Source organism: Zonotrichia leucophrys, unplaced genomic scaffold, assembly GCF_028769735.1.
Source record: "Zonotrichia leucophrys gambelii isolate GWCS_2022_RI unplaced genomic scaffold, RI_Zleu_2.0 Scaffold_737_24635, whole genome shotgun sequence".
Taxonomy (NCBI): domain Eukaryota; kingdom Metazoa; phylum Chordata; class Aves; order Passeriformes; family Passerellidae; genus Zonotrichia; species Zonotrichia leucophrys.
The window spans coordinates 1-24,635 of record NW_026992942.1 but is presented as its reverse complement, the minus strand read 5'-3'; the positions used below and the strand labels follow the sequence as shown (position 1 = coordinate 24,635).

The window sequence follows — 24,635 nt, the reverse complement described above, 5'->3', positions numbered from 1 at the left end:
CCCCCGTGCAGCCCGTGCCAGTAGGCGGAGACCAGCATGGTCCAGGCGTTCCTGGGTTTGGGGAGAAAAAATAAAAAATGGGGTTAGGGAGGGGTGGGGAGGGGTTAAAGGGGTTAAAATTAGGGTTGGAGGCACTGGGATGGGGTTTAGGTGATGGCAAGTGCAGCACAAGCACCTCAAAACTGAGTTTGTGCCTCTCAAATTCAGCACACCCCGCCCAAAATTCAGTTTATGCCCCCTCAAAGTCCAGCCTACTCCACATAAAGTCTTATTTAGACACTCAGAAATTAATTTGTGCCTCTTAAAGTTCAATCTAAGCACTCAGAATTGAATTTATACCCCTTGGAATTCAGCCTGCTTCACAGAAAGTTCAATTTACACACCCAAAATTCACTTTGTGCCCCCCAAAGTCCAGCTTGGTCCACAAAAAGTTCAATTTACACACCCAAAATTCAGTTTGTGCTTCTCAAAGTCCAGTCCAAGCACCCCAAAATTCACTTTGTACCTCCCAAATCCAGCACATCCACACCAAAATTGAGTTTGTGCCCCACAAAGTCCAGCCCAAGCACCCAAAATTCAGTTTGTGCCTCCTAAATTCAGCACAAGCACCTCAAAATTGAGGTTGTGCTTCTCAAAGTCCAACCCAAGTACCCAGAATTTAATTTATACCCCTCAAAATGCAGCCTGCAGCACAGAAAGTTCAATTTACACCCCCAAAATTCAATTTACACCCCCAAAATTCAATTTATACCCCCAAAATTCAATTTACACCCCCAAAATTCAATTTACACCCCCAAAATTCAATTTACACTCCCGAAAATTCAATTTATACCCCCAAAATTCAATTTACACCCCCGAAAATTCAATTTACACCCCCAAAATTCAGCCCCCAGTGCCCCAATCTCCATCCCAGTCCCTCCCAGTCCATCCCAGTACCTGATGACGGGGTACTGGCGGGGTCCCCGGCGGTGCACGTACGCCGCCAGCCACCATTGCACCGTCATGTTCCAGCGCCTGAGGCCGCCCCGGAAGCGCCGCCCGACCTCGGTGCCCCAGGGATCCACGGTGCGGATGGACTCGAAATCCCATTGGTTATCAGGGATATCAGCACACCTGGCACAGGTGAGACACCCAGGGGACACTTGGGGACACTCAGGGACCCCCACTCTGTGCCCCACGGTGCGGATGGACTCGAAATCCCATTGGTTATCGGGGATATCGGCACACCTGGCACAGGTGGGACACAACTGAGACCCTCAGGTGACACTCGGGGACCCCACACTCTGTGCTCCAATGTCACTGTACCCCAATGTCCCCAATGCTGTCCCCAATGATGTCCCCCATGGTGTCACTCACGTTTTGGGTCTCTCCCAGCTCACAGTGGGTCCCTGTCCCGGTTTAGCCCTGGCAGTTTTGGGGTACGCCCCCAGCCCCATTGATGTCCCCAATGATGTCCCTGTACCCCAATGATGTCCCTGCACCCCAAAGGTGTCACTCACGTTTTGGGTCTCTCCCATGGCACCGTGGGTCCCTGTCCCGGTTTGGCCCGGGCCGTTTTGGGGTACGCCCCCAACCCCACTGATGTCCCTGTACCCCATATCCCTGTACCCCATTGATGTCCCTGTACCCCCATGGTGTCACTCACGTTTTGGGTCTCTCCCATGGCACCGTGGGTCCCTGTCCCGATTTAGCCCGGGCAGTTTTGGGGTACGCCCCCAGCCCCACAGCCACACAGCCCCACAGATACCAATGTCCCTGTACCCCACATCCCTGTACCCCAATGTCCCCAATGATGTCCCCATTGATGTCACTGTACCCCATATCCCTGTACCCCAATGTCCCCAATGCTGTCCCCATTGATGTCCCTGTACCCCAAAGGTGTCACTCACGTTTTGGGTCTCTCCCAGCTCACAGTGGGTCCCTGTCCCGGTTTGGCCCTTGTACATATCCCTGTACCCCAAAGGTGTCCCTGTACCCCAGAGGTGTCACTGTACCCCAGTGTCCCCAATGATGTCCCCCATGGTGTCACTCACGTTTTGGGTCTCTCCCAGCTCACAGTGGGTCCCTGTCCCGGTCTGGCCCGGGCAGTTTTGGGGTACGCCCCCATTCCCACGGCCACACAGCCCCACAGATGTCCCTGTACCCCATAACCCTGTACCCCAAAGGTGTCACTCACGTTTTGGGTCTCTCCCAGCTCACAGTGGGTCCCTGTCCCGGTCTGGCCCGGGCAGTTTTGGGGTACGCCCCCAGCCCCGCGCAGACGCAGCCCCACAGATACCAATGTCCCCAATGCTGTCCCTGTACCCCATTGATGTCCCTGTACCCCAAAGGTGTCACTCACGTTTTGGGTCTCTCCCATGGCACAGTGGGTCCCTGTCCCGGTCTGGCCCGGGCCGTTTTGGGGTACGCCCCCAGCCCCGCGCAGACGCAGCCCCACAGATACCAATGTCCCTGTACCCCAGTGGTGTCACTCACGTTTTGGGTCTCTCCCATGCCACCGTGGGTCCCTGTCCCGGTTTGGCCCGGGCAGTTTTGGGGTACGCCCCCAGCCCCGCGCAGACGCAGCCCCACAGATATCAATGTCCCTGTACCCCAATGATGTCCCCCATGGTGTCACTCACGTTTTGGGTCTCTCCCAGCTCACAGTGGGTCCCTGTCCCGGTTTAGCCCGGGCAGTTTTGGGGTACGCCCCCATTCCCAGGGCCACACAGCCCCACAGATATCAATGTCCCTGTACCCCATTGATGTCCCTGTACCCCATATCCCTGTACCCCATATCCCTGTACCCCAATGGTGTCACTCACGTTTTGGGTCTCTCCCAGCTCACAGTGGGTCCCTGTCCCGGTTTAGCCCTCGCAGTTTTGGGGTACGCCCCCAGCCCCGCGCAGACGCAGCCGCCCTCGGCGCACAGCCAGCCCACGTAGAGGCGCAGCCGCAGTGCCAGGAACACGGGCACCATCAGCGCCAGCCGGGCGCCCCAGGGCCGGGCATCGAACCCCGGCTCCAGCACGGCCCTGGCCGGCCAGGCCCGGCCCACCAGGACCCCCAGGACCCCCAGGGCGGGCGCCCAGCGCACGTGGGCCAGCAGGCGGCGCAGCGCGGGGGGGCCGGGGGGACCCCACACCCAGTCCAGGTACGTGCCCAGGCGGTAGAAGGGACCTGCGGGGACAGGGGGGACACACGGGTGACACCCAAGAAAGCCCAAATTTGTAGACAAATCCCCAGAACCCCCCAAAATTTGGGTAGAAGATGCTACAAATTCTTTTTGGAGCCTCCAAAATTCCCACTGGGACCCCAAAATCGTCCCAGATCTCCTCTAGGACTCTTCTTAAATCTTCTCTTGGACCCTCCAAAAATTCCCCCCATATTCCCTCTGAACACCCCCTCCCCCAAATTCCCCCATGTTCCCTCTGGGACCCCCCAAAATTCCCCCAAAATCTCCTCAGAGAACCCCCCCAAAATCCCCTCAGGGACCCCCCCAAAATTCCCTCTGAGACCCCCCAAAAATCCCCCCATAATTCCCTCTGGGACCTCCCAAAATTCCCTCTGGGAAACCCCAAAATTCCCTCTGGGAAACCCCAAAATCCCCCCAAAATTCCCTCTGGGAAACCCCAAAATTCCCTCTGGGAAACCCCAAAATTCCCCCAAAATTCCCTCTGGGAAACCCCAAAATTCCCTCTGGGAAACCCCAAAATTCCCCCAAAATGTCCTCAGGGAACCCCCCCAAAATTCACTCAAAATTCCCTCTGGGAAACCCCAAAATTCCCCCAAAATGTCCTCAGGGAACCCCTCCAAATTCACTCAAAATTCCCTCTGGGAAACCCCAAAATTCCCCCAAAATTCCCTCTGGGACCTCCCAAAATTCCCTCTGGGAAACTCCAAAATTCCCCCAAAATTCCCTCTGGGAAACCCAAAATTCCCCCAAAATGTCCTCAGGGAACCCCCCCAAATTCACGCAAAATTCCCTCTGGAAAACCCCAAAATTCCCCCCAAAATTTCCTCTGGGAAACCCCAAAATCTCCCTCCCAAATTCTCTCTGAGAAACCCCAAAGTCCTCTCAGGGACCCCCCAAAAATTCCCCCAAAATTCCCTCTGGGACCCCCCAAAAATTCCCCCAAATTCCCTCTGGGATCCCCAAAAATTGCCCCCAAATCCCCTCAGGGAGGTTCCCAACAATTCCCCCAAAATTCTCTGTGGGACCCCCCAAAAATTCCCCAAATTCCCTCTGGGATCCCAAAATTCCATCTGGGACCCCTAAATATCCCCCTCTAAATCCCCTCTAAGTTCATTCTAGGACCCCAAAACTTGCCCCCCAAATTCATTCTGGGACACCCCAAAATTCTCCCCAAATCCCCTCAGGGACCCCCTCAGAATTCCCCCAAAATTCCCTCTGGGACCTCCCAAAATTCCCTCTGGGAAACCCTCCAAAATTCCCTCTGGGACCCCCCAAAAATCCCCCATAATTGCCTCTGGGAACCCCCAAAAATCCCCCCAAAATTCCCTCTGGGAACCCCCAAATATCTCCCCAAAATTAATTCTGGGACCCCCCCCAGAATTCCCCTATAATCTCCTCAGGGACCGCCCCCAAAAATTCCCTCAGGGAAACCCCAAAATCGCCCCCCCAAATTCTCTCTGAGAAACCCCAAAATGCCCTCAGGGAAACCCCAAAATTCCCTCTGGGAAACCCCAAAATCCCCTCAGGGACCCCCCTGAAAATTCCCCCAAAATCCCCTCTGGGACCCCTCAAAACCCCACCCAGGTGTCCCTTGGCCCCGCCCCCTTTAGAGCCCCGCCCCCTTTAGGCCCCGCCCCCACCTGTCAGCAGCCCCAGGTAGCAGTAGCTGTAGCACAGGATGTCAATCAAACTCGGCACGCGCCTCAGCGAGCCAATCAGCAGCCGCGTCTCCTCTGACGTCACCCCCTTAAGCTCCGCCTCCCGCAGCTCCTGCACGTCACTGGCCAGGCTGGCCATCTGGGGGCGGGGCCACAGTCAGGCCACGCCTGTTTTTCCATATATGGGTGTGGTGCAGGACAAGCCACGCCCCCTTGGGACACACAGCGCCCCCTTCTGGCTCAGCAGTGTTTGTACAAGTGGGACTCACAGAGCACCCCAAAATCACCCCAAAATTATCCCAAAATTATCCCAAAATTATCCTCAAATTATCCCAAAATCACCCCAAAATTATCCCCAAAATCACCCCAAAATTACCCCTGAACCGCCTAAAATCACCCCGAAATCACCCCGAAATCACCCCAAAATTACCCCAAAATTATCCCAAAATCACCCCAAAATTCTCACAAAATTACCACAAAATCACCCCAAAATTACCCCAAAATTATCCCAAAATCACCCCAAAATTATCCCAAAATCACCCCTGAATCCCCAAAATCACTTTCAGATCCCCAAAATCTCCCTTGAACCCCCTCAAATGACCCTAAAACACCCCCATGGCTCCCAAAATCAACACAAGACCCCCAAAAATCCCCCCAGGACCCCCCAAAACCCTCAAAACCCCCCAAATTCCCCCTAGGAACCCCCAAATCCCCTCAGGACCCCCCAAAATCCCCCATAACTCCCCCAAATCCCCTCAGGACCCCCCAAATTGCCCCCCATAACTTCCCCAAATCCCCTCAGGACCCCCAGATCCTCCCAGGACCCCCCAGATTCCCCCAAAACTCCCCAAAAACCCCTCAGGACCCTCCAGATTCCATCAAGACCCCACAAATTCCCCCCAAAATTCCCCCCAGGACCCCCAAACCCCTCACGACCCCCTAAAGCCCCCAGGACCCCCAAAATCCCCCCATAACTCCCGCAAAATCCCCCATAACTCCCCCAAATCCCTCAGGACCCCCCAAATCCCCTCAGGACCCCCCAAAATTCCCTCAGGACCCCCTAAAGCCCCCAGGACCCCCAAAGCCCCCAGGACCCCCCAAACCCCCCCAGGACCCCCCAAAATCCCCCCATAACTCCCCCAAATCCCCTCAGGACCCCCCAAATCCCCTCAGGACCCCCCAAAATCCCCTTGGGACCCCCCTAAAGCCCCTCAGGACCCCCCAAAATCCCCCCCAGGACCCCCCAGACGCCCCCTCCTCACCTTGAGCGTCACCAGCAGCTGCAGGGCGTTGGCGTAGGGGGGGGGCTCGGGCAGCCCCCAGACCCAGGGCGTGCGGAAGAAGAGCAGGTACCCCAAAACCCAGAGCAGGGCGGCGCCCCCCGAGCGCCTGCAGGTTTGGGGGGGCCCCGGTCAGTTTGGGGCTCCCCAAAAACCCCCCTGGGATTTTAAACCCCCTCCCCAAAATCCCCCTGAGCTTTAAACCCCCTCCCCAAAAACCCCCCTGAGATTTAAAACCCCCTCCCCCAAATTATCCCCCTGGGATTTAAAACCCCCTCCCCAAAAATCCCCCCTTGGGCTTTAAACCCCCTCCCCAAAAATCCCTCCCTGGGATTTAAACCCCCTCCCCAAATTATCCCCCCTGGGATTTAAACCCCCTCCCCAAAAACCCCCCTGGGATTTAAACCCCCTCCCCAAATTATCCCCCCTGGGCTTAAACCCCCTCCCCAAATTATCCCCCTTGGGATTTAAACCCCCTCCCCAAAATCCCTCTGGGATTTAAAACCCCCTCCCCAAAAACCCCCTGGGCTTTAAACCCCCTCCCCAAAAAAAATCCCCCCTGGGATTTAAAACCCCTCCCCAAAAAAAATCCCCCCTGGGCTTTAAAACCCCCTCCCCAAATTATCCCCAAAGTGGAGAAATTGGGGGGGGGGGGAGTCACAAAATGACTTAAAGCCCCCCAAATTTGGGGGTCCCAAAATGTCTCTGAACCCCCCAAATTTGGGGTCTCAAATGTCTCCAACCCACCGCCAAAAACAGAATTTGGGGGGCCCAAAAATGTCTCTAAACCCCAAATTTGGGGTCTCAGAATGTCCCTGATTTCTAAATATTTGGGGGTCCCAAAATGTCTCTGAACCCCCCCAAATTTAGGGTCTCAAATGTCTCTGAACCCCCAAATTTGAGGGTCTCAAATGTCTCTGAACCCCAAATTTGGGGGGTCCCAAAATGTCTCTGAGTCCCAAATTTGGGGGTCCCAAAATGTCCCTGATTTCCAAATTTGGGGGTCCCAAAATGTCCTCTGATTTTCCAAATTTGGGGGGTCCAAAATGTCTCTGAACCCCCCAAATTTGGGGTCTCAAATGTCTCTGACCTCCCCTCCCAAAACAGAATTTGGGGGGGGTCCCAAAAATGTCTCTAAACCCCAAATTTGGGGATCCCAAAATGTCTCTGAACCCTTCCAAATTTGGGGTCTCAAAATGTCTCTGATTCCCCCAAATTTGGGGGTCTCAAAATGTCTCTGAACCCCCAATTCTCCCCTCAAAACAGGAATTTGGGGGTCCCAAAATGTCTCTAAACCCCCCAAATTTGGGGTCTCAAAATGTCTCTGAACCCCCCCCCCCAAAACAGAGAATTTGGGGGGTCCAAAAATGTCTCTAAACCCAAATTTGGGTCTCAATATGTCTCTGATTTCCAAATATTTGGGGTCTCAAAATGTCTCTGAGCCCCCCAAATTTGAGGGTCCCAAAATGTCTCTGATCCCAAATATTGGGGGTCCCAAAATGTCTCTGAACCCCCAAATTTTGGGGTCTCAAAATGTCCCTGATTTCTAAATATTGGGGGTTCAAATGTCTTTGAACCCCAAATTCTTCCTCCTGTCATAAACAATTTGGGGGTCCCAAAATGTCTCTGAGCCCCCCAAATTTGGGGGTCTCAAATGTCTCCGACCACCCCCCAAAACAGAATTTGGGGGGCCCAAAAATATCTCTAAACCCCAAATTTGGGGTCTCAAAATGTCTCTGAGCCCCCCAAATTTGAGGGTCCCAAAATGTCTCTGAAGCCCCAAATTTGGGGTCTTAAAATGTCTCTCAAACCCCAAATTTCTCCTGTCTAAACAATTTGGGGGTCCAAAATGTCTCTGAAGCCCCCAAATTTGGGGTCTCAAATGCCTCTGACCCATCCCCAAAACAAGAATTTGGGGGGCCCAAAATGTCTCTGATTTCCAATTTTTGGGTCCCAAAATGTCTCTGAAGCCCCAAATTTGGGGTCTTAAAATGTCTCTGATTTCCAAATTTTGGGTCCCAAAATGTCTCTGAAGCCCCCCCAAATTTGGGGGTCCCAAAATGTCTCTGAGTCCCCCCCAAACAGAGAAATTGGGGGTCCCAAAATCCCCAAATTTGGGGGGGGTCCCAAAATGTCTCTGCCCCCCCTCCCCCCCTCGTTACCCTGGCCCTAATTAAGCAATAACGAGCTCGGGTGTCGTAATGAGCCCCAGATTGGGGGGGGGAGGGGAGGAAACGCTCGGGACACCCCCAAAATGGAGCTGGGACCCCCAAAATGGAATTGGGGCACCCAAAATGGAGCGGGGAACCCCAAAATGGGTCAGGGATTCCCCAAATGGTTTCAGGATCCCCCTAAAATGCAGCTGGGACCCCCAAATGGGTCAGGGACCCCCCCAAACTGGGTCAGAGATTCCCCAAAAGGCCTCAGGACCCCCCAGATTGGGTCTGGGACCCCCCAAAATGCACCAGGGACCCCCCAAAATGGTTCCAGGACCCCCCGAAAGCTTTAGGATGCCCCAAAATGGGTCAAAGACCCCCTAAATGGTATCAGAACCTCCCATAATAGGTCAGGAACCCCCAAAAATGCAGTTGGGACCCCCCAAAAGGCTTCTGGATGCCCAAAAATGCAGTTGGGACCCCTCAAAATGGTCTGGACCCCACAATGACAGACCTCCCAAAATGCACCTGGGACCCCCCAAAATGGGTCAGACACCCCCCAAATGGGTCAGAGACCCCTCATAATGCACCTGCGACCCCCCCCAAATGGTTCCAGGACCCCCCAAAATGCACCTGAGAATCCCCAAAATGGTTCCAAGGCACCCCAAACAGTTCCAGGACCCCCCCAAAATGGGTCAGGGACCCCCCACAATGGATCAGGACCCCCCAAAATGGGTCTGGGACCCCCCAAACGGTTCCAGGACCCCACACAATGGATCAGGGCCCCCCACATGGTTTCACGACCCCCCCAGAATGGGTCAGGGACCCCCCAAACGGTTCCAGAACCCCCCAAAATGGTTCAAGACCCCCCAAATGGTTTCAGGACCTCCCAAAATGTCTCAAGACCCCCCAAGAACAGCTCAGGGACCCCCCCAATGGATCAGGACCCCCCAAACGGTTGCAGGCCCCCCCAAAATGGCAGCCCCCGCGTTACCTGGGCAGGCAGGTGAGCAGGACCCAGGTGCCCAGCACGGTGCCCAGCGAGTGCAGCAGGTGCGGCCCGCACGTGAGCAGCGCCAGCCCCGCCCCCAGCCCCGCCCCCCCGAACTGCCGCCAGCGCGGGCCTGGGGGGAGGGGCGGGGTCAGGGGGGGAGGGGCACCCCCAAAATTCACCAAAAAACCTCACCAAAACACCCCAAAATGTACAGCAAAATACCCCAAAACCCCTTCAAAATACCCCAAAATTCACCCAAAACAACCCAAAATGTACCCAAAATATCCCAAAACCCCTCCAAAACACCAAAACCCTCCGAAACACCCCAAAAATACCCCAAAACCACCCAAAATACCCCAAAAACCCCTCCAAAATACCCCAAAACACCCCAAAAAATGTACCCAAAATACAGCAAAAATACAGCACTAAAACAACCCAAAATGTACCCAAAATACCCCAAAACCCCTCCAAAACACCCCAAAGTACAGAAAATACCCAAAACCCTTCAAAATACCCAAAATTCACCCAAAACAACCCAAAATGTACCCCAAAATATCCCAAAACCCCTCCAAAACACCCCAAAATACCCCAAAACCACCCCAAAAATGCACCAAAAACCCCTCCAAAATACCCCAAAACACCCCAAAAAATGTACCCAAAATACAGCACTAAAACAACCCAAAATGTACCCAAAATACCCCAAAACACCCCAAAATGTACAGCAAAATACCCCAAAACCCCTTCAAAATACCCCAAAATTCACCCAAAACCACCCCAAAAATGCCCCCAAAACCCTTCAGGACCCCACAAATCTCCTCAGAACCCCCCTTAATCCCTCAGAATTCCCCTCAAAACCGCTCTGAATTCCTTCAGGACTCCCCAAAACCCCTGAGAATTTCCCAGAATCCCTAAGGACTCCCCAAAACCCCTCAGAACCCTCCAAATTCCCCTCAGGACTCCCTTTAATCCCTCAGGACCCCCCCAAATCCCTCAGAATTCCCCTCAAAACCCCTCGAAATTCCCTCAGGACCCCGCAAATTCCCTCAGAACCCCCCAAAATCCCTCAGAAACCCCTCAGAACCCCCCTTAATCCCTTAAGATTCCCCTCAAAACCCCTCCAAATTCCCTCAGAACCCCCCAAACCCCTCAGGACTCCCCAGATTCCCCTCAGGACCCCCCAAAACCCCTCAGAACCCCCCTTAATCCCTCAAAATTCCCCTCCAAATCCCCTCAGAACCCCCAAAATCCCTCAGAACCCCTCAAACCCCTCAGAATTCCCCCCAAAACCGGTTCGAATTCCCTCAGAACCCCACTAAACCCTCAGAACCCCCAAACCCCTCAGAATTCCCCCCAAAACCGGTTCGAATTCCCTCAGAACCCCCCTAAACCCCTCAGGACTCCCCAAATTCCCCTCAGAACCCCCCTTAATCCCTCAAGATTCCCCTCACAACCCCTCCAAATTCCCTCAGAACTCCCCAAAACCCCTCAGAACCCCCTTTAATCCCTTAGAAACCCTTCAGGACCCCTTAGAACCCCCCCTTAATCCCTCAGAAACCCCTCAGAACCCCCCTTAATCCCTCAGAAACCCCTCAGAACCCCCCTTAATCCCTCAAGATTCCCCTCACAACCCCTCGGAATTCCCTCAGGAGCCGCCCGGTTCCCCCCTCACCGCGCTCCTTGAGCACGAAGCCCACGGGGATGGAGCCCAGCAGCACGCCCAGGTACGTCAGCTCCTCTCGGTTCATGGCGGCGCCTCCGGGGACCCCTCAGGGCCCCCCAGAACCGCCCGGGACCCCCCGAAACCGCCCCGGGCCCCCCCGAGGCCCCTGCGCGGCTCCGCGGGCTCCGAGCGGGGGCGGAGGGGGCGGGGTCTGGAAAAACCACGCCCACAAACCGCAACCCACACGGTAAGCCACGCCCATAAGCTGCTCTCATTGTGGGCGTGGTCACTCAAAACTCCGCCCCCCAAAGGGCGTGGCGATGTTAGTATATGGGAGCCCCATGTGCGGATTTTGGGGGTGTCGAGGTTTAAAGGGGGGCGGAGCCAATTGGGAGGGTCCTTTAAGACGATCTGGCCCTTTAAGAGAGGAGGAGGGGCCTGTAAAGGGGTGTCTGGCCCTTTAAAAGGGGTGGGAACCACCGGGAGAGGCTTTTAAAGGGGTCTGGCCTTTCAAGAGAAGTGGGCCCAAAACGCGGGGTGCACACCCTTTTAAGGCGGTTTTTAAAGGCGTCTGGCTCTTTAAGGGTGGTGAGCCCGCAATGGCGGCATTTAAAGGGGCTCTTTCTTTTTAAGCCGTTCGGCCCCTTTAAGAGCCGCTCTTAAAAGGGACTGAGTCTTTTGCATAGTTTTTTACCGGTCGCGGTGGGGGCCCACGCGGCATCGCGGCTTTAAAACCGCCGGGATTCACCGAGACACTTCCGGAAGAGCGCAGGGCCTCTTCCGGAAAGCCGGGGGCAAAATGGCGGCGGGGCCTGAGGGGGTCCCGGGGGTCTGCGAGGGCGGGGAGGGCTCAGAGACCCCCGGGACCCCCCCGGACCCCCTCACGGAGCGGCCCCGAGTGCGGCGGCACCGCGGGCGGTTCCTGGTGTGGGCCCCGAGCGCGGCGCGGGCGCTGCGGGAGCGGCACCGCGTGTGGGGGGCGCTGGTCGGGACCCCCCCGCGCCGGGGCCGCGCCGGAGCGGCGGGGCCGCGGCTGCCGCTGGAGCTGAGTCCGGAGGAGGCGCGGGCGCTCCGGGAGAGCGGCGCAGCCACCGTGGAGCCGGTACCGGGGTGGGGGAGGGGGGAATTTGGGGTGGGGGGCGCTCGGAGCCCCCCCTGAGCCTCCTCTCCCCCCCCTCAGGTTGACGAGGCCGAAGTGGAGCCCGAGGAGCCCCCGCCAGGTGGGGGAGGGGCGTTGGGCGGGGTTTGGGGGCGGGGCCAGATTCGCCCTGACTCCTCCCCCTTTTCTCTCCTCCTCCCACTCAGAGCCGGCCCGCCCCTCCCCCCCCTCCGAGCGGCGCTTCCGGGTCTTCCGCGAGCTCTGGGGGCGGGGCCTGCACGTGACCCCCGGCGGGAAATTCGGGGGCGACTTCCTGGTGTACCCCGGTAAGGGGGCGGGGCGCGCTGAGACCACGCCCCTTTATTTCTTAGCCCCTCCCATGGGTCTCAGACCCCTCCCCAATATTCCTGACCCCACCCTCGAGGGTCCCAGACCCCTCCCCTTTATTGCTGGCTCCCCCTTGAGTGTCTTAGACCCCTGCCCATTATTCCTGACCTCCTCCAGAAGCTCCCAGCCCCCTCCCCATTATTCCTGACCCCCCCTTGGTATCTCTGATCCCCCTCCCCATTATCCCAGCCCCCTCCCCATTATTCCTGACCCCCCCAGTGGCATCCCAGCCCCCTCCCCATTATTCCTAATGACCCCCGGTTATCCCAGCCCCCTCCCCATCATCCCTGACCCCCTCCCCGTTTGTCGCAGGCCCCCCGTCGCTGTTCCACGCAGGCGCAGTGGCGCTGTGTCCCTGCAGTTCCCGGGCGCAGCCGCTGGGGGCGCTGCTGGCGGCCGCGCGCTTGGGCACGAGCGTGCGCAAATCGCTGCTGCTCTGCTCGGCCCCGCCCCCAGGGGGCGCCATGGCCGTCACCGCGCTCACGTGGCGCGCCGACCTCACGTGACCCTGGCCACGCCCCCTCCCCTCCGAGTCACGTGGAATTTCCCGCGCTTCACCGAACGCGCGAAATTAAAAAGGTGAAAAAGTTTTTTTTTTTTAATTTATAATAAAAACAAAATGGGATTTTTTGGAGTCTTTTGGTGGTGTTTCAATGGAGGGTGGCAGCGTTGCGCTGTGGGGGATAAGGATGGGGAATGGTCGAAATAAAAAGGATTTTTTTTAAATTTTAATAATAAAAATAAAATCAAATTTTGGAGTAGTTTTGCTTGGGGGTATCAGCAAATGTGGGGGGATGAGGGAGGTGAATTGGGGACAGAGACCCCTGAATTTGGGGCAAAGACCCCCTAAAACTGGGGGGAAATTCCGATTTTGGGGCCAATGGGGTTGAGCCGACCCCGTAATTTGGGGGGTCAGACACCCCTAAATTGGGGAGGGGGCTGCTCCTGAATTTTGGGGTGTCCGTCCCCATTTGGGAGGGTCCCATCCCTGTTTTAGGGGACCCCCGACTCATTTCGAGGGGATTCCAACCCCAATTCCCATCCCCATTTTGTGAGGATCTCACTCCCATTTTTGGGGCGTTTCACCCTAATTTTTGGGGTGTTTTATTTTCATTTCAGGGTGTTTTATCCTCATTTTTTGGGATATTTTATCCTCATTTTTGGGGTGTTTCATCCTCATTTTTGGGGTGTTTTATCCTTAATTTTTGCAGCTTTTCCATCCCCATTTTGAGAGATTCCTGTCCCATTTTAGGGTCCTATTTCTACTTCAGGGGGTTCTCACTTCCATTTTAGGGAGTTCTGACCCCAATTTTGGGTGGTTTTACCCCAATTTCAGGCCATTTCACCCCAATTTCAGGTGGTTTTACCCCAATTTTTGGCCGATTTAACCCAATTTCAGGTGATTTCACCCCAAATTTTTACTGTCAGACACTGATGGTACAAAAGGCAGCAATTCCATCCCTGCCCGTGCACAGCAGCAGCCCCGGGCACTGCGGGTGCTGTTCCTGAGGGGTTCCCATCCCAATTCCTGCTATTCCAACCCCAATTTCAGGTGTTTTTACCCCAATTTTGGCTGATTTCACCCCAATTTTGGGTGGTTTTACCCCGATTTTAATCTCACACACTGATGGTACGAAAGGCAGCGATGCCCTCACAGCAGCCCCGGGCACTGCGGGTACCGTTCCCATTCCTGCTATTCCAACCCCAATTCTGGATGATTTCACCCCAATTTTGAGCACTCTTGACCCCAATTTCAGGTGATTTCACCCCAAATTTTCACTCTCACACGCTGATGGTGCGGAAGGCAGCGATGCCGTCCCTGCCCGTGCACAGCAGCAGCCCCGGGCACTGCGGGTGCCAGTGCAGCTCCTTCACCTCCCTCTCGCCCTGGTGCAGGAACAGCAGCTGGGGGGGCAGCTCCGAGAGCCCCCCCGAGCCCTCGCCCTCCGCAGCCCCCTCCCCAATTCCCTGGGGGTCTCTCTCCACGCCCAGGTCCCACTGCGTCACCAGGTCGTCCTCGCCCGCGGCCGCCAGGACGCCGCTCTCGCCCGGGTGCCACTGCAGCGCCGAGATGGGGCCGCGGTGCTGCTTGAACACGGCCACGCTCGAGGGGCTGCTCTGCAACGGGGAGGGGGCACAATGGGCAGGGGGCAGTGGGGAGGGGTGGTTTGGGGGGTTTATGGGGTGGTTTGGGGTTGGTTTGGGTGGTCTATGGGGGGTTTCTGGGGTTTATGTGGTGGTTTTGGGGGTGGCCATGATCGAGGGGCTGCTCTGCAACGGGGAGGGGGCACAACGGGCAGGGGTCAGTGGGGAGGGGGGTTTATGGGGGGCTATGGGGTGGTTTGGAGGTGATTTCTGGGGTTTATGGGGTGGTTTGGGGGTGGCCACGCTCAAGGGGCTGCTCTGCAAATGGGGAGGGGGCACAATGGGCAGGGGTCAGTGGGGAGGGGCTGGTTTTGGGGGTCTATGGGGTGGTTTGGGGGGTTTATGGGGTGATTTTGGAGGTGGTTTTGGGGGTTTATGGGGTGGTTTGGGGGCCCTAGGGGGTGGTTTGGGGGGTTTTGGTGGTCTATGGGGTGATTTCTGGGGTTTATGGGGTGGTTTGGAGGTGATTTTTGGGGTCTATGGGGTGGTGTGGGGGTGGCCACGCTCGAGGGGCTGCTCTGCAGTGGGGAGGGGGCAAAATGAGGGGTCAGTGGGGAGGGGTGGTTTTGGAGGTCTATTGGGTGGTTTTGGGGGTTTATGGGGTGGTTTGGGGGTTTCTGGGGTGGTTTGGGGTGGTTTGGGGGTTTCTGGGGTGGTTTGGAGGTGATTTTTGGGGGTCTATGGGGTGGTTTAGGGGTGGCCACGCTCGAGGGGCTGCTCTGGAAATGGGGAAAATGAGGAGGGGTCAGTGGGGAGGGGGCAGGGGGTGGGTTTGGGGGATTCCTGGAGGTCCCTGTCTCACTCTGGGGGTCTCTGGCTCAGTTTGGGGGGATCCCCTGGGTGTCCCAGGTCCCTCACCTGGATGTTCCTGAGGTCCCTGGGTTGGTTTGGGGGGTCCCTATCCCTGTCCCACTCTGGGGGTCCCTGTCTCAGTTTGGGGGTCCCCTGGGTGTCCCTGTCCCCTCACCCGGATGCTGCGGAGGTCCCAGAGGCGCAGTGTGCCTGGGTCAGTTTGGGGGGTCCCTGTCCCACTCTGGGGGTCCCTGTCTCAGTTTGGGGGTCCCTGGGTTGGTTTGGGGGATCCCTGTCCCTGTCTCAGTTTGGGGGTCCCTGTCTCAGTTTAGGGGTCCCGTTCCCCCCTGTCCCCTCACCCGGATGCTCCTGAGGTCCCACAGCCACAGGGTCCCTGTCCCACTCTGGGGGTCCCTGGGTTGGTTTGGAGGTCCCTGTGTCACTCTGGGGGTCCCTGTCTCAGTTTGGGGGTCCCCTGGGTGTCCCCGTCCCCTCACCCGGATGCTCCGGAGGTCCCACAGCCGCAGGGTCCCTGGGTCAGTTTGGGGGGTCCCTGTCCCACTCTGGGTGTCCCCTGGGTGTCCCCGTCCCCTCACCCGGATGCTCCGCAGGTCCCACAGCCTCAGTGTCCCTGTCCCTGTCCCACTCAGGGGGTCTCTGTCTCAGTTTGGGGGTCCCTGGGTCACTCTGGGGGTCCCTGTCTCAGTTTAGGGGGTCCCTGGCTCAGTTTGGGGGTCCCTGTCCCCCCCATCCCCTCACCCGGATGCTCCTGAGGTCCCACAGCCTCAGTGTCCCGTCGTCCCCCCCGCTGAGCAGCGCCGCCGGGTCCCTGGGTTGGTTTGGGGGGTCCCTGTCCCTGTCTCAGTTTGGGGGTCCCTGGGTTGGTTTGGGGGTCCCATTCCCCTCCCATCCCCTCACCCGGATGCTGCGCAGGTCCCAGAGCCTTATGGTGCCGTCGTCCCCCCCACTGAGCAGCGCCGCGGGGTCCCTGTCTCAGTTTGGGGGTCCCTGGGTTGGTTTGGGGGGTCCCTGTCCCAGTTTAGGGGGTCCCTATCTCACCCATCCCCTCACCCGGATGCTCCTGAGGTCCCACAGCCGCAGGGTCCCTGTCTCAGCCTGGGGGTCCCTGTCCCTGTCTCACTCTGGGGGTCCCTGGGTTGGTTTGGGGGGTCCCTGTCCCACTCTGGGTGTCCCCGTCCCCTCACCCGGATGCTCCTGAGGTCCCACAGCCTCAGGGTGCCGTCGTCCCCCCCGCTGAGCAGCGCCACCGCCTCCCTGGGTTGGTTTGGGGGGTCCCTGTCCCTGTCCCACTCTGGGGGTCCCTGTCCCAGTTTGGGGGTCCCTATCTCACCCATCCCCTCACCCGGATGCTCCGGAGGTCCCACAGCCTCAGGGTCCCGTCGTCCCCCCCGCTGAGCAGCGCCGCGGCCTCCCTGGGTTGGTTTGGGGGGTCCCTGTCCCTGTCTCAGTTTGGGGGTCCCTGGGTTGGTTTGGGGGTCCCATTCCCCTCCCATCCCCTCACCCGGATGCTCCTGAGGTCCCACAGCCTCAGTGTCCCTGTCCCTGTCCCACTCTGGGGGTCCCTGTCTCAGTTTGGGGGTCCCTGTCCCACTCTGGGTGTCCCCGTCCCCTCACCCGGATGCTCCGGAGGTCCCACAGCCTCAGGGTGCCGTCGTCCCCCCCGCTGAGCAGCGCCGCGGGGTCCCTGCGGCTCCAGCTGAGCACGTTGACGTCGCCGTCGTGCGCCGAGGCCACGCTGAGCTGGCAGGCCCGGCCCGGCGGCGCCCGCACGTCCCACACGCGGATGGAGGCGTCCGAGGAGCACGAGATGAAAACCTGCAGGGCAAACGGGGGGGTTTGGGGGCTCCCTGCTCCTGCTGTGTGTGGGTTCATGTTTTGTAATAGTTTTGGGTTTGTATCTCAGCATTTTTCCAAATTTTTCCCTGTGTAATCTCTTTCCTTTGCTGAGGTCATCTCCAAATCCCCAAATCCTCAAATCCCCATCCTGGTTCTCTGCCAGTCACTCGACATCCCATCTCCTCAATCTAGAACTTTCCATCGGCGATGTTGAGGGGTTATTGAGAGACTAAAGGCCAACCCCCCAAGGGTTTCTCCATATGCTGACCTTCCACCTCCTCTTAAATGTTTCCCGCCATTTTCCCCTCACATTTCCCGCCATTTTCCCCTCACGTTTCCCGCCATTTTCCCCTCACGTTTCCCGCCATTTTTCCCCTCACGTTTCCCGCCATTTTCCCCTCACGTTTCCCCTGCCTGTCTGTCCGTCTGTCCCCCAGGGATCAGCCTGGCTGTCCGTCTGTCCGTCTGTCCCCCAGGGATCAGCCTGTCTGTCCTTCTGTCCCCCCAGGGATCAGCCTGTCTGTCCATCTGTCCGTCTGTCCCCCCAGGGATCAGCCTGTCTGTCCCTCTGTCCCCCAGGGATCAGCCTGGCTGTCCGTCTGTCCCTCTGTCCCCCAGGGATCAGCCTGTCTGTCTGTCCTTCTGCCCCTCAGGGATCAGCCTCTCTGTCCTTCTGTCCCCCAGGGATCAGTCCGTCTGTCTGTCTGTCCCCCCAGGGATCAGTCTGTCTGTCCCTCTGCCCCCCCAGGGATCAGCCTGTCTGTCTGTCCCCCGGGGATCAGCCTGTCTGTCCGTCTGTCCCCCAGGGATCAGCCTGGCTGTCTGTCTGTCCCCCAGGGATCAGCCTGTCCTGTCTGTCCCAGGATCAGCCTCTGTCCGTCTGTCCCCCAGGGATCAGCCTGTCTGTCCGTCTGTCCCCCAGGGATCAGCCTGTCTGTCCGTCTGTCCCCCCAGGGATCAGCCTGTCTGTCCGTCTGTCCCCCCAGGGATCAGCCTGTCTGTCCGTCTGTCCCCCAGGGATCAGCCTGTCTGTCCGTCTGTCCCTCTGTCCCCCAGGGATCAGCCTGTCTGTCCTCTCTGTCCCCCAGGATCAGCCTGCTGTCCGTCTGTCCCTTCTGTCCCCCAGGATCAGCCTGTCCTCTGTCCTGTCTGTCCGTCTGTCCCCCAGGATCAGCCTGTCTGTCCGTCTGTCCATCTGTCCCCCCCAGGGATCAGCCTGTCTGTCCGTCTGTCCTTCTGCCCCTCAGGGATCAGCCTGTTCTCTCCTCTGTCCCCGGATCAGCTGTCGTCTGTCCGCCCCCAGGGATCACCGCCGTCTGTCCTCTGTCCCCCAGGATCAGCCTGTCCTTCTGTCCCCCAGGGATCTGTCCATCTGTCCGTCTGTCCATGTGTACCCCAGAGATCAGCCTGTTTATCCCTCTGTCCCCCCAGGATCAGGCTGTCTGTCCGTCCGTCCGTCCGGCTCACCGAGGCCTCGCTGGGTGACCACTGGATGTCCTCCACGCTGCCGCCGTGGCCGAGCAGCGGCCGCTGATCCACGGCCCAGCCGCCCTCGCGCGGCTCCCAGCGATGGATGCGCCCGCGCGCGTCCCCGGAGAGCAGCCGGCCTGCGGGGACCAACCCCAAAATCAGAGCATTTACCCCAAATACCCAGCACCCACCCCAAAATCACAGCGTTTCCCCCAAATCCCCAGCACCCACCCCAAAATCACAGCATTTCCCCCAAAATCACAGATTCCAAACCCACACGCCCAAATACGTTTCCCCCAAAATACAGCGTTTCCCAAAATCCAACGTCTCCAACCCCGCCCCGCCCAAAATCACAGCGTTCACACCAAATCTCCAGCACCGACCCCAAAATCACAGCATTTCCCCCAAATCTCCAGCACCGACCCCAAAATCACAAGCTTTCCCAAATCTCCACACTGACCCCAAATCACAGCGTTCCCAAATCCAGCGCCGACCCCAAAATCACAACGTTTCTCTCAATCCCAGCACGACCATATCACAACCGACCCAAATCACACTTTTCCCCTCACATTTTCCTCCCATTTTTCCTCACATTTCCTCACGTTTCCCTCCATTTCCCCTCCGTTTCCCCATTTCCCCTCATGTTTCCCTCATTTTCCACCACTTTCCTCACTTTCCCCAATTTACCCAAAACCCTCACCTGGCTCAGGCTCCACCACCGTTTTCCCCTCACTCCGCCATTTCCCTCATTCCATTTTTCCCCTTGCGTTTTCCACCATTTTCCCCTCACATCTTCTTCCCATTTTCCTCTCACGTTTCCCTCCATTTTCCCCTCACGGTTTCCCCCCTCCCTCATTTCCCCTCACGTTTCCCACATTCCCCCTCAATTCGCATTTCCCCTCACATCTCTCATTTCCCTCACGTTTCCCACCCATTTTCCTCACGTTCCCCATTTCCCTCATGTTCCTCCATTTTCCTCACGTTTCCCTCCATTTCCCTCACTTTCGCATTCCCTCACATCTCTCATTTTCCCTCACTTCCACCCTTTTCCCCTCACGTTCCCATTCCCTCACATTCCTCACGTTCCCCTTTCCCCTCACTTTCCCTCCATTCCCCTCACATTTTCCTCCCATTTTCCCCTCACATTTCCCCTCACGGTTTTCCCCATTTTCCCCTCACATTTCCCTCATGTCTCCCACCATTTTCCCCTCACATTTCACATCCCTGTTTCCCTCCATTTTCCCCTCACGTTTTCCCCAATTTCCCCCAAAACCCTCACCTGGGCTCAGGGGGCTCCAGTCCAGCCCGTTTTCCCCTCACATTTCCCGCCATCTTCCCCTCACGTTTCCCTCCCACATTTTCCCCCTCACATTTTCCCTCACATTTTCCCCTCACATTTCCCTCACGTTTCCCTCCATTTTCCCCTCACGTTTTCACCAATTTCCCCCCACATTTCCCCCTCACGTTTCCCTCACATTTCCCCCTCACATTTTCCGCCATTTCCCCTCACATTCTCCTCCATTTTCCCCTCACATTTCCCACCTATTTTCCCCTCATGTTTCCCTCCATTTTCCCCTCACGGTTTCCCCCATTTTCCCCTCATGTTTCCCTCCATTTTCCCCTCACATTTTCCACCATTTTCCCTCACATTCTCCTCCATTTTCCCCTCACGTTTCCCGCCATCTTCCCCTCGTTTCCTCCATTCCCCTCACATTTTCGCATTTCCCTCCTTTCCAGTTCCCATTTCCCCTCACATTTTCCCACTTCCCACATCTCCTCCATTTCCCCAACTTCCCACTTTCCACATTCTCCTCCTTTCCCTCAATTTCCATTTCCCCCCTCCTGCAGGCTCCATCACCTTTCCTCACATTCGCCATTTCCCTCACGTTTCCCCCACATTTTCCCCCTCACATTTTCCGCATTCCCTCACATTTCCTCACGTTCCCACCATTTCCCTCACATTTTCCCCACTTCCTCACATTCTCTCCATTCCCTAACTTTCCCCACTTCCTCACATTCTCCTCCATTTTCCCTTCACGTTTTCCCCAATTTCCCCCCAGCCCCTCACCTGGGCTCAGGGGGCTCCAGTCCAGCCCGAAGCCCTCGTCCATGTGGCCGCTGAAGGTGGCGAGGGCGGGCAGAGCTCCCTGCTGGACGCTCTTGGGCCCCCTGCCCGAATCCCCCTCCCCAAATTCCGTGTCCAGTTTCCCCAGGGCCCCCCTCAATTCCAGCACCTCCACCTGGCCCCGCTCCGACCACACGGCCGCGATCGGAGACCCCCCCAGGGACGTCACCTGTGGGGGGGACATGGAAAAAGGGGGGTCAGGAGGGGTTGGGGACCCCCAAAAGGGACTAAAGAGGGGATTTGGGGGCACTCAAAAGGGATTTGAGGGGTCCAAGGGGGTATTTAGGGGGTCCTGAGAAGGATTCAGGGGGAGATTTGGGGGTCCCAGGGGCTATTTTGGGGTCCCAGAGGGTCCTGGGAGGGACTCAGAGGGAGATTTGGGGGTCCCAGGTCGGGTATTTTGGGGGTCCCAGGGGCTATTTGGTGGGGTCCCAGAGGTCCTGGGAGGGACTAAGGGAGATTTGGTGGGTTTCCCAGGGGTTATATTTTGGGGGGTGCCCAGGGGCTATTTTGGGGTCCCAGAGGTTCCTGAGAGGGACTAAGGGGAGATTTGGGGTCCCAGGGGGTATTTTGGGGGCAGCTGAAGGGGATTTGAGGGGTCCCAGGGGTATTTTGGGGGTCCCAGAGGGTATTTTGGGGTCCCAAGGAGGCTATTTGGGGTCCCAGAATGTCCTGAGAGGGACTAAGGGGGAGATTTGGGGTTCCCAGGTGGGTTTTTGGGGTTCCCAGGCAGGTTTTTGGGGTTCCAGGGTAGATTTTTGAGATTTTTTTTTGGGTGCCCAGGTGGGTTTTTGGATTCCCAGGGTGAACTTGTGAGATTTTTGGGTTCTCAGGTAGATTTTAGAGCTGCCAGGATGGATTTTTGTGTTCCCAGGATGGATTTTTGTGTTTCCAGGTGGGATTTTGTGTTTCCAGGTGGGATTTTGTGTTTCCAGGATGGATTTTTGGGCTCCCAGGATGGATTTTTGTGTTCCCAGGATGGATTTTTGTGTTTCCCAGGATGGATTTTTGTGTTCCCAGGATGGATTTTTGGGTTCCCAGGTGGGATTTTGTGTTTCCAGGATGGATTTTTGTGTTTCCAGGATGGATTTTTGTGTTTCCAGGATGGATTTTTGGGCTCCCAGGATGGATTTTTGGGTTTCCAGGATGGATTTTTGGGTTCCCAGGATGGATTTTTGTGTTTCCAGGATGGATTTTTGGGCTCCCAGGATGGATTTTTGTGGGGATTTTTTTTGGGGGGGGTCTGTTTTTTGGGGGGTTCCATACCCTGAGCCTGTTGATGCCCCCGTAGTGGGGGGCCATGATGAGCAGCAGCTGTGGCTCCCGGTCCTGGTCGCTGTCACTGTCACTGTCACTGCTGTCACTGTCACTGCTGTCACTGCTGTCACTGTCCCTGCCCTTCCTGCCCCGCAGCCCGTGCAGGTTCTGCATCTGCAGCAGCAGCACCCTGAAAAGGGGGACAGGACACCCCAAATCAGGGCTGGGATTGCCCCAAAAATATCCCAAAACGAGCCAGAAAAAACACACCCCAAAAATATCCCACAAACACCCCAAAAACCACCCCAAAAATATCCCAAAATTATCCCAAAAACACCCCAAACCCATCCCAGAACCCACCCCAAAAACCACCCCAAACATATCCCAAAATTACTCCAAAATCCACCCAAAAACCATCCCAAACCCACCCCAAAATACCCCAAAACCCACCACAAAAATATTCCAAAACCACCCCAAAACCAGCCCAAAAATACCCCATTGAGGGGTATTGAGGTTTGAGGAGCTTGGGGTTTTTTGGAGGGAATTGGGGGGGTCCAAGCATGAACTGGGGGGATCAAGGGAGTCTCAGGATAATTTGGGGAGGGGTCCCAGGGGTCTCAGTGTAATTTGGGGAGGGGTCTCAGGGTAATTAGGGGAGGGGTCTCACTGGTTGGCGCCAGGGGTCTCAGTGTAATTTGGGGGGGGTCTCAGTGTAATTAGGGGAGGGGTCTCACCGGTTGGCGCCGGGGGTCTCAGTGTAATTTGGGGGGGTCTCAGTGTAATTTGGGGAGGGGTCTCACCAGTTGGCGCCGGGGGTCTCAGTGTAATTTGGGGGGGTCTCAGTGTAATTTGGGGAGGGGTCTCACCGGTTGGCACCGGGGGTCTCAGGGTAATTTGGGGAGGGGTCTCACCGGTTGGCGCCGGGGGTCTCAGTGTAACTTGGGGGGGGTCTCAGTGTAATTTGGGGGGGGTCTCAGTGTAATTAGGGGAGGGGTCTCACCGGTCGGCATCAGGGGTCTCAGTGTAATTGGGGGCTCTCAGTGTAATTTGGGGAGGGGTCTCAGTGTAATTAGGGGAGGGGTCTCACCGGTTGGCGCCGGGGGTCTCGGCCTGCGTTCCCGCGCACAGCAGCACCGACAGCGGGGGCTCCTCCCGCCCCTCCCCCAGCCCGTCCCGTATCACGTCAAAGCTCAGGCACGGCGACCCTGCGGGGAGGGGGCGATCAGAGACCCCCAAATCCACCCAAAATCCTCCCACAAACCCCCCAAAAATCCCCCCAAAATCCTCCCTCAAACTCCCCCCAAATCCCCTCAAAAGCCCTCCCTCAAACCCCCCCAAAATCCACTCAAAATCTTCCCACAAAACCCCCCCAAAATCCCTCCTAAACTCCCCCAAATCCTCCCCTCAAAACTCCCCCAAAATCGTCAAATTCTCCCAACATCTTCCCTCAAACCCTCCCAGCCCATCCCGGTTCCCCTCAGCCCCTCCAGCCCCCTCATCCCCTGGTTACCCTCAAAACCCGCCCGGTTCTCCTCAGCTCTCCAGTTCCCCTCAGCCCCTCCAACCCTCCCAGCCCATCCCGGTTCCCCTCAGCCCCTCCCGGTTCCCCTCAGACCCCGGTTCCCCTCAGGACCTCCCGGTTCCCTTCATCCCCTCCAGCCCCCTCAGCTCCCGGTTCCTCTCATCCCCCCCGCTCTCCTCAGCCCCCGGTTCCCCTCAGGACCCCCCAGTTCCCTTCAGGAGCCTTCGGTTCCCCTCAGGACACTCCAGTTCCCCTCAGCGCTCCCCCGGTTCTCCTCATCACCCCCGGTTCCCCTCCAGGCTCCTCGGTTCCCCTCATCCTACCCCGGTCCCTCTCCAGGCCCCTCGGTTCCCCTCAGCCTTTCCCGGTTCCCTTCATCCTCTCCAGCCTCCTCAGCCCCCGGTTCCCCTCATCCCTCCAACCCCCCCAGCTCCCGGTTCCTCTCATCCCCCCCGCTCTCCTCAGCCCCGGTTCCCCTCAGGACCCCCCAGTTCCCCTCAGGACACTCCAGTTCCCCTCAGGACCCCCTCGGTTCCCCTCATCACCCCCGGTTCCCCTCAGGACTCCCCAGGACCCCTCGGTTCCCCTCAGGATCCCCCAATTCCCCTTATCCCCTCCAGCTCCCTCATCCCCCGGTTCCCCTCATCCCTTCAGGCTGGTTTCCCCTCACTCAGTTCCCCTCATCCCCCCACCGGTTCCTCTCTAAACCCCCTCAGTTCCCCCTCATCCCCATAGACCCCGTTATCCCCTCGGTACCGGTGCCAGCGCGGTGATACATCACATACGCCTCCTCATCCATCACCAGCTCCTCATCGGGGCCCAGCGGCGGCCCGGCCCCGGGCAGGTACACGCGCCCGGGGGGCTCCGCGTTCTCTCTGTCGCCATTGCGGGCGCGGGGCCGGGGCCGATCTCGATTCGCGGCTCTGAGGCGATTCGGAGCCCGCGCTTTGGAGGAGCCGCGCCGCGCCGCCATCTTGGCCGTGAGGGGAGGCGGCACTTCCTGTGTGTGCCCCGCCCACTTCCGGGTGGTTGTGAGGTGGCTTCCGGTCAGGCAGCCG

The 24,635-nt window shown here is 57.6% G+C and overlaps 3 protein-coding genes across 3 annotated transcripts; 1 reads left to right on the top strand and 2 right to left on the bottom strand.

The window, feature by feature from the left end:
- Positions 1–5: 5 nt before the first annotated feature.
- Positions 6–11,137, bottom strand: MBOAT7 (membrane bound O-acyltransferase domain containing 7; the record flags this gene model as incomplete). The annotated part of the gene is made up of 7 exons (XM_064701498.1): positions 10,933–11,137; positions 9,264–9,393; positions 6,096–6,222; positions 4,816–4,972; positions 2,805–3,159; positions 937–1,113; positions 6–51 (listed from the first exon to the last, which is right to left on the bottom strand). Coding segments are annotated over exons 1-7 (1,068 nt in total), but the record flags the coding sequence as incomplete, so codon positions are not given.
- Positions 11,138–11,456: 319 nt separating this feature from the next.
- On the top strand, positions 11,457–13,038 carry TSEN34 (tRNA splicing endonuclease subunit 34). The gene is made up of 4 exons (XM_064701497.1): positions 11,457–12,025; positions 12,104–12,143; positions 12,229–12,348; positions 12,722–13,038. Exons 1-4 carry the CDS (start codon positions 11,723–11,725, stop codon positions 12,913–12,915), a joined length of 657 nt encoding a protein of 218 aa, XP_064557567.1. The 5' UTR covers positions 11,457–11,722; the 3' UTR covers positions 12,916–13,038.
- Positions 13,039–14,120: 1,082 nt separating this feature from the next.
- GRWD1 (glutamate rich WD repeat containing 1) lies at positions 14,121–24,629 on the bottom strand. The gene is made up of 7 exons (XM_064701496.1): positions 24,334–24,629; positions 23,143–23,260; positions 22,065–22,245; positions 20,742–20,967; positions 18,671–18,810; positions 16,982–17,182; positions 14,121–14,527 (listed from the first exon to the last, which is right to left on the bottom strand). The coding sequence occupies exons 1-7, from the start codon at positions 24,548–24,550 to the stop codon at positions 14,192–14,194; spliced, it is 1,419 nt and encodes a 472-aa protein (XP_064557566.1). The 5' UTR covers positions 24,551–24,629; the 3' UTR covers positions 14,121–14,191.
- Between the last annotated feature and the right edge of the window lie 6 nt (positions 24,630–24,635).